The sequence below is a fragment of the Atractosteus spatula genome, chromosome 5 (assembly GCF_055471065.1).
Source record: "Atractosteus spatula isolate fAtrSpa1 chromosome 5, fAtrSpa1.hap1, whole genome shotgun sequence".
NCBI classification, from domain to species: Eukaryota; Metazoa; Chordata; class Actinopteri; order Semionotiformes; family Lepisosteidae; genus Atractosteus; species Atractosteus spatula.
Genome location: NC_142710.1, coordinates 66,476,726 through 66,485,210, shown reverse-complemented (window position 1 = coordinate 66,485,210; position 8,485 = coordinate 66,476,726). Strand labels below are relative to the sequence as shown.

Genomic DNA, 8,485 nt, shown 5'->3' with positions numbered 1-8,485 from the left:
AACAAGCTGCCCAGCCATGTTGTTGAAGCCGATACCCGGACTTCTCTCAGAAAACAGCAGGGTGAGCGTGGCGGATCACAAAGCTCTGTGCGACTCTGTGCGACAGGCACTGCTCTCAGGGTGCTCTTGTGTTTCGAACCCTCCGTTTCTGGGCTCAATGGACTGAAACAGCCGTTCTGCTCCAGCTGTGACGTGGTTGTTGGCTGGTCTGGTTTTGTTTGTAAAGTCATTATTCCAGAAAAAAACCTGGATATGTAAAACAGAAACAAATGCGAGACCAAAGCGTGAAAATCAAGGCGCCTTACTTTCTTTTTTTTTGCTGCTCTGAGCATTTTTATTCAGGCGATTTCAATGGCCAGACCCCTTGGTTCTAGAAAGGCCCCTGTGAAATTGGGCACGTATGTGCGCCATTACGGCTCTAATCTTTCTGCACCACGACGCCGCAGGGGCGCGTCTGGAGAGCCAACATGGCGCCAGTGGCGTGCTCGCGCCGGGGGTGGGCGTGTGCAAGGGCGGCCGCCATGTTGCGCGCGAGTGTGCGCAGAGTGAATGAGGCGTCATCGCTCCCACCGCGGCGGTGTAGCGAAGCGGAGTGCGGCCTCTATAAAACCGCTCGGAAACTTGGCCTTGGAGGCGCCGTAACAAAACTGAAAGAAGCAAAAGCATTAGGTCGATAAAATCCGTCCCTCTTCGTGATCACCGTTGATCTCGAAGTTCTCTCTGTTTGCAGAAGCAGCTGCCCGGCTCGGCTTGTAAATCATGCAGCGCCCCGCTCTGGGCTGGTCCGTCCCCGGCTTTCTGCTGCTCGTCGCCGGGCTGTGCGGCGCGGAAGCGCCCGACGCCTCCCTGGTGAACGAGGAGGTGAAGCGCACGGTGGACCTCAGCTCCCACCTCGCCAAGATCACCGCGGAGATCCTGCTGGCCAACCAGGGCGGCTCGCCGGCGCACAGCTTCGTGGTGGCGCTGGAGCCGGAGCTGGCCGGACACCTGGCGTTCGTCGGGGTGACGGTGAGTGCCTGCGGGAGAGACGGGCCCGTTTCAGCGGGTCTGAGCAGGGTACCGGGGGTGGGGGGAGTCAGTAGTCCAACTCGCCATAATAGTTACTGCGCAGATAATACACACGCCTGTTCAAAAGCTCCACAACCGCTCGAGTGATCAAGTTAGATGAGTGTTGACTTCATTGCTTCTCAGTCCGTTTTGGGGAAATACTATAACGTGTGTAGTTATGACTATGTGTAACTATAACGTGCAGGACAGAGCTCAAGGCTTTTCGCACTTTGTGGTGCATGAAGTTTTAAACTGGTCTTCTCTGCACGCTGGCGTATGCGGTTACCCAGCCGGCGCAGGAGACATTTTAAACTGCAGCGTTGCTGCCCTGAGCTAATTGCGTGGTGGGGAATAAATCGGCAGTGAGAAAAGATAACCTTCTTGTTTTGAGTGGTCGAATTTCTGGATGCACTTTAAGAACAAGCACCCGGACACCGACCGTGTCCACTGCTGTGTGTGAGCTTGACGGCTCCGGCTTCCGCGTGCCCCCGCCTCCTCGGCGGTCCTCGAGCCGCTCGGTGACACGTAAGCACTCGGCTCGCGCTGGCGCTGGCGCTCGCGGACAGGCTCCGGGGGCGGTGCGCGCGCCCCGCCATGCCCCGTTGGAAGAGTCTGCACGGCTCTGTGATGAGTCTTAAATACCAGACCCCTATCCCTAACCCCCCCCCACCAAGACTAAGATTTAAACGTCAATCTTGAACCTCATGGCTGCCGCAGAGTCCCCCCAGGTCTGCGTGTGCGGGCGTCCCTGCCGAGGGCTCCTTCAGGGGTCCAGAGGCTCTGCGGCCGAGGGGTTCAGGGGCGGGCAGGAGAGCGCCTCGGCCAGTCCAGGCTGAACCCGGGGCTGACTGCCGCTGTGTGTCTGGCAGGTGAAGGGCGAGGAGGAGGAGGACAGCGCTCTGGAGCTGCAGGAGACGACGGTCAGAGGTCAAAGGTGAGTTTGTTAATGGAACCAGTGGCTCGACCCGCTCCGAGTCCTGCAGCCCCGCCGGTTCCTCTGCTCCCGGCTCCAACGTCTGTCCCTCCCGTTCCTGTGTCCCCCAGCGGCAGGTTCTTCCGGGCGCAGCTGCCCTCGGCGCTGGCGGGGGGCGCCCGGCTGCGCGTGGCGGTGGAGACGGTGTTCACCCACGTGCTGCGGCCCTTCCCCACCCAGATCACGCAGGCGGAGCGCCAGCTGGTGGTCTTCGAGGGCAGCCACTACCTGTACTCGCCCTACGCCACGCGCACGCAGAGCACCCGCGTGCGGCTGGCCTCCAAGACCGTGGAGAGCTACACCAAGCTGGGCAGCCCCAGCCGGAGCGAGGAGGTCATCGAGTACGGCCCCTTCCGCGACGTCGCCCCCTACAGCCAGGTGGGTGTTCGCCCGGGGGGTCCCCTGTGCCGGGGGTGCGCACGGACAGCCCCAGGACAGGAGCGGCTCCGACATCGGCTGGTTCTGGGGCTGATGCACTGGTCTCGTCCACCTGGGGGGGCGGCCAGGGTGGGAGGGGTCATCGGCCGGTCAGTGGAGGGTGGGTGCCGGCTCTGCTGCTCCTCCTCCTCGCTGACCGGCTCTGCGTCCCCCCTCCCCTGCAGGACGCCATGAAGATCCACTACGAGAACAACAGCCCCTTCCTGACCATCAGCAGCCTCACGCGCACCATCGAGGTGTCGCACTGGGGCAACATCGCGGTGGAGGAGACCGTGGACCTGCGCCACACCGGCGCCACGCTCCGGGGGCCCTTCTCCCGCTATGACTACCAGCGCCAGTCCGACAGCGGCGTCTCCTCCATCAAGTCCTTCAAGGTGCGTTGAGGGGGTGAGGGGTACCCCGCAGGCAGGAGGGGGTCCTGGGGACCTGGGGGCTGCTCTCCCCGATGAGCACAGCGGCACGGGACGGGTCCCGAATGAGAGGCGGCCCTTCAGGCTTCAGCTGTGTGGCTGGGCTGCTCTCGCTCCACTCTCCCACCACCCTCGGTGCAGAGAAGCGCCTCCTGCTCTGGGTTTTGAATGCTCTTCCCTGTTGTTTCTCCGTTTGCTCCGAAGACGTCCGCTGGGGTGACTTGGAGGGTTTTGAATACAGTAGGGTCTCGACTTGTACTTGTCAGGCCGCTCTCTCCGAGACCAGAGAGGTCCCGTTCCTGCGGCCGGGCAGCGCAGTACACTGCGGCTCTCCTGAGGACGGGCTCCCGAGCGGCCGGCAAGGAACTGCCCGTTCCCTCCTGGAAAGCCGGAGCGCGGGCGTCGGGGGGCTCTGGAGACCAGGGTGGGCTTGATCCCCTCTCTTGCTCTCTTTAACAGACCATCCTGCCAGCTGCGGCCCAGGACGTCTATTACCGGGACGAGATCGGCAACATCTCCACTTCCCACCTGCTGGTGCTGGAGGACTCCGTGGAGATGGAGATCCGGCCGCGCTTCCCGCTGTTCGGAGGCTGGAAGACTCATTACATCATCGGGTACAACCTGCCCAGCTACGAGTACCTCTACACCCTGGGTGAGAGACGAGCACGCGCGCACACTGGCTCCGGGGCACGCACACGCGCACACTCTCTTGACACTCTCCCACCTGCTCTCCCTCAGGTGACCAGTACGCTCTGAAGATGCGGCTGGTGGACCATGTGTTTGACGACCAGGTGATGGACTCCCTCACGCTGAAGATCATCCTGCCCGAGGGAGCCAGGTGAGTCCCCCGCGGCCTGGACTGGCGTTCCGCTGGCTCGGCCCGGCTCGGCCCGCATGCCGTGCTCCATCACGGTCCCTGGTGTCCTTGCAGGAATATCCACGTGGACACTCCCTACCCCATCGACCGCATTCCCGACCAGCTGCACTACACCTACCTGGACACCTTCGGCAGGCCCGTCGTCGTGGCGACCAAGACCAACCTCGTGGAGCAGCACATCCAGGACATGGTGGTGAGCCCTGAGCCGCGGAGCCGCCAGGGGAGACCAGTCGAGCACAGAGAGAGGGGGTGGTCACTGCTGTCTCTCTCTCTCAGGTCCACTACACCTTCAACAAGATCCTGATGCTGCAGGAGCCCCTGCTGGTGGTCGGCGCTTTCTACATCCTGTTCTTCACCGTCATAGTGTACGTGCGCCTCGACTTCTCCATCACCAAGGTAAGGGGGACCTCATTAGCTGATTTGATCCCCGGATAATATTCGGACGTTACTTGGAGGAAGCCAGAGTGTTGTCCTGGCTGTTCCACACCCCCGCCGCTCTGTGTGTGAAGTGGTACCTGTCTGGTCTTGGCCTGCTGCTGGCTCTGAAGAGCTCTGCTCTCTCTCTCCTGATCTCCGCAGGACCCTGCGGCCGAGGTACGCATGAAGGTGGCGTCCATCACCGAGCAGGTGCTGACCCTGGTGAACCGCCGGCTGGGCCTGTACCGCCACTTCGACGAGGCCGTCAACAAGTACAAGCAGTCGCGCGACAGCGGCGCGCTCAACAGCGGCCGCAAGACCCTGGAGGCGGAGCACCGCGCGCTGACCAACGAGATCGCGTCGCTGCAGGCGCGCCTCAAGGCGGAGGGCTCCGACCTCGCGGACAAGGTGAGGAGGGGGGTGGGGGATGAGCGTCGGAGCAGGAGTAAAGTCGGTGGGACGCCTCTCTGACCGGCTGCTCCCCCGGGTGGGCGAGGGGGGGTGGTTGTCGGTGGGACGCCTCTCTGACCGGCCTCTGTGTGGCTGCTCCCCAGGTGGGCGAGGTCCAGAAGCTGGACGGGCAGGTGAGGGAGCTGGTGGCGCGGTCCTGCCAGGAGGCCGAGCGGCTGGTGGCGGGGAAGGTGAAGAAGGAGGCATACGTCGAGAGCGAGCGGCAGCTGGCCGGCCGCCGCCAGGACCTGGTCGCCCGCATCGACAGCCTGCTGGACGCCCTCTAGGCGCGCAGCGCCGCCGCCCGCAGCCGAGCCCCCGGAGACGGCACACGCACGGCGTGGGGCGGCGCGCCCTGCAGGGGGCGCTGTTCTCTCCCCTCATTAACGCCACAAAGAGGAGTTGCCCTGTCTCCCTCCAGAGGGACGGACCAGCAGTGGGGGGGACAGGAGAGCTGGGGGGGTCGTCGGGTCGCGGGGGGGGGTGGGGGTGGCGCCCTCTACAGGGCAGGGTAGGAGCCGGTCCTGAGCTGCCTCTCTCCTCCTCGGCCGTGCTCCGCGGGGAGGAGGGAGAGCTATCGGGAGGGCTGTGTGCTCCAGGCGCTCGTTCGGTCGCTGCTGGGCTGCAGAGTTCCGACGCCCAGACTGGACCGGCCCGGTCTGACCCGGCCCGCAGGCGAGCGGCTGCCGACGGGGGGGCCTGTGTGCAGGCGACCGTGATGAGGCTGGGGGGGGTGGGGGTGAGTGATGACACATGGGGTCTGTGTGGCTGTACTTCTGTTGTTGGTATAAAAAAAACTGAGAAAAGACCAAATTTGAAATAAAAAAAATCAAACCGTCGTCCTGCTCTCCTGTGTTTTCAGTCGTTTTGGATACTGCTTGATCTCGTGAGCTCTGCCTCCCGGCTAGTTTTCTCCTGCGCGGCTGTGTGTGGGGAATAAGGCGCCCGTCCAAGCGGACGGTTCTGAACTGGGCCCGCGGGGAGGGGTGTGACATCAGTGCGGGGACCCAGCTGGGTGAGGAGGAGTCATGGGGGAGGCTCAGTCACTCGCACCACCACCCTGCATCTGTGACTCCCCCCCCCCCCCCCCTTCCCTCCTGCACTGCCACCCGGAGGAGCTGGAGAGAACAGCCGGCTGCAGAGGATTCCTGGTACAGCAGTTCGCCCAGAGCCGTTACGGCAGGGACAGATCGTACAGCTTCACGTTGAGTCTAACACCACCTCGCACATGAGCTCCACACTGATGGGAAAGTCATCTGGTCCTGTCAACCTGTGAACCTGTCATTCTGATCGGTGCCAACAGCCTTTGTACCCAACCAGCAGGAGGCGCTGTGGAGCCGCGTGTGGTAGTCCAGGGCAGCCGTGCAGAACAAGTATGTGTTGGCGTGTTAGGCTAATACTGCAGAATCTTTTTCAATGATTTAAATAGTTTGTTTGCTATAAAGTAAATAGTATGGTTGTGTATATGTGGATTTAAGAGGTTTTAATTTACCCTCCCAAAAGATTGTGTAGATTTATCCGTTGCAGGGTGTTTCTGACTAGTCTTCTCTAGGCGGGTCGGGTGCGTTCATGTCTGCACACATTCGTGCAGCTTTACTGGGTAGTTCCACACGCGTGGACGAGCTGGTTCATTACATCAAAATAAGAGGGCAAAGAAAGTACTTCAGAGACAGGAACGGGCTAGAAGAAAGTTATTAGGCCGGGAGAGTCAGTATTGCAACATGAGTGGTTTATTCCGGTAAATGTATTCTTGCCTTCCTCCGGCAGAGGGCCTCTGGAATGCGCAAGCTGGGCTTCTCTGGCGCCCTCTGCCGGAGGAAATAGTCGCGTTACCGACTCGGCTCCCCCCTATAACCCCCTAAGCTTCTCGAGGACAGGCTCAGTGCCCACAGCCTGGCCAGAGAAACTGGACACAGGCAGACCTGGCTGACCAGAGCGGACAGGCTCAGTGCCCACGGCCTGCCCAGAGAAACTGCGAGTCTGTAAGCGTCAGTGCGTGTGCACCGTGAAACTGAGTGTTGGTATGTGTGCACTATGTGTTTGCACTATGAGTTTGTGTTAGAAGATGTGGAGATTCCCCACAGTGGGAAGGACTTGTCTATAATCAAACACCATCTTCTTTCAAATCTGAAAGTGCCCAGACTTCCTCCCTGCAGGGTTCTGGTTGAGAAAGAGTTTTGAAAAGCTGGGTCAATCAGGAGTGAGCATTTCTTGTCTCTGCTCCTGTTGCTGGACTGCTGGGAAAGAGCTGCCCTTCTTGCGCTGTGAGCGCCATGTCATTAACATTTCGGGGTCTTAATCAGTGTGTTAGTGGGGTTTCCTGTGGGGGGCGCTGATCGCAGCAGCAGTGCGCCTCCCAGGGGTCACCACTGGGAGAGCAAGGCCCGCTGGCTGACTGCAGTCCACAGCCAGGCCCAGTCAGAAGCAGCCACATCTGGACTGAGGGGCTCCTGGCTCCCAGAGACTGCCCTCGAGCCGGGCAGGAGGCAGATGTGAGCCAGATGTGCTGTCTGGCGCCACCGTGCAGATGTGAGGCCTGTGACAGCAGGCTGCAGCGTGCTGCCCTCCCGACCGCCCGCCCTGCAGGTCCGGTGCCGGGAGTCCAGACCCGCCTGGTCGCCGGGTCTCCTTGCCCGGGCCGCTGCCTCTGACTGGACGCCAGTGCGCGACTCCATGTCCGCTGTTCCGGGGACACCCCCTCTGCTCTGACCTCTACCCCCTGCGGGCTGTTCCAGGAACGGTGGGCCTCCCCCGCCACGCCTGCTGGACCCACAGACCCCCGCCGCTCTTCTGCTGTCCTGCTCCCGCCCCTCCTGACCCACGGCCGAGGCATCCAGCTCCAGGACAGGCCGGTCAGCCCAGGCGCTGGCCCCTGCAGGAGCAGGCCCTGCTCTCCAGCCTCTGTCTCCCCTTCTTCCTCTTCCTCTTCTTCTTCGCTCATTTGTCTTGTTGACGCGGGAGGAACCCGGCCGCAGACCGAGCCCCTGCACATGTCGCCACAGTATCCTGGCCTGAGGTCTGGAGCGGGGTGATAGCGAGGGGCTCGGAGGCAGCTGTCCGCCGGGCCCCTCCTCGCCGGAAGCCCAGGATTGGCAGCGGTTACCCAGCCCAGGCGAGCTGCCCCCCCCGTCCCCCCCGCACGCCCCAGCGCAGGAAGGAGCAGGACCGGCTGGGGCGCAGGGCTGTTTCAGAACGTGCAGCTGCCCCGGCGCAGGGGCCGGGCCGGAGGGGCGCGGACAGCCGGGGCGGGCCGCTGGCGCGGGCTGGAGCGGGGCTCTGGCCTGGTGTGTGGGCAACCCCAGCGCCCCTCCTGCCCTCTGCAATGGCTGTCGGCCACAGGAACAGTGCGGCCGCCCCTGTCTGCTGGCGTCCACTCCCGCAGCTCGAAGTCCCTGCCTCCCTCTCTCCCGCCATGGCGCTCCGGTCCTGCTCCCTCCCCGGGGTGCGGACCAGTGCTGCCTGCCGTCAGCCCCCCGGCTGCTTCCTGTCCACGGGGTCAAGACGCGCTCGGCCAGTGGAGCCTGGGGGTGCCGCTGCGGTCGCTGGTGCAGGAGCGTCAGGCTGCGGCCACTAGATGTCAGTGTTGAGTAACGAATGGGCTGGACTGGCAGAGCCCAGCCCTGGCTGAGGAAGAAGTGAGCTCCCGCTTTTTTCTAAATGAGCTGCAGTTTTCAAACTGACCCTCATCAAACAGACAGCGAAAGTCAAGGGGTTTGTTTCTGTCACTTTTTGAAACTGACCTTGTGAAATTGTCTAGCTCTATTAGCTGAGAGTGAAAATCTGAACAATAAACTATGTGTATTTGCATATATAGTCCACTCTGTAAACTACAGACACAGACTGACAACACTGGGGGAGCTATAATCCAAGAAC

At 62.0% G+C, this 8,485-nt stretch overlaps 1 protein-coding gene across 1 annotated transcript; it reads left to right on the top strand.

The window, feature by feature from the left end:
* The first annotated feature begins 510 nt into the window (after positions 1 to 510).
* rpn1 (ribophorin I) lies at positions 511 to 5,451 on the top strand. The gene is made up of 10 exons (XM_088917093.1): positions 511 to 1,008; positions 1,917 to 1,981; positions 2,092 to 2,398; positions 2,623 to 2,832; positions 3,328 to 3,520; positions 3,607 to 3,706; positions 3,800 to 3,938; positions 4,022 to 4,141; positions 4,325 to 4,570; positions 4,717 to 5,451. Exons 1-10 carry the CDS (start codon positions 760 to 762, stop codon positions 4,897 to 4,899), a joined length of 1,812 nt encoding a protein of 603 aa, XP_088773219.1. The 5' UTR covers positions 511 to 759; the 3' UTR covers positions 4,900 to 5,451.
* The last annotated feature ends 3,034 nt before the right edge of the window (positions 5,452 to 8,485 follow it).

Excerpts from the sequence above, each read along its gene's own strand:
- rpn1 (XM_088917093.1), top strand. The coding sequence starts at position 760 with ATGCAGCGCCCCGCTCTGGGCTGGTCCGTCCCCGGCTTTCTGCTGCTC. Across the intron at positions 1,982-2,091 it reads ACGACGGTCAGAGGTCAAAG|CGGCAGGTTCTTCCGGGCGC; the intron begins GTGAGTTTGTTA and ends TGTGTCCCCCAG. Across the intron at positions 4,571-4,716 it reads GCTCCGACCTCGCGGACAAG|GTGGGCGAGGTCCAGAAGCT; the intron begins GTGAGGAGGGGG and ends GCTGCTCCCCAG.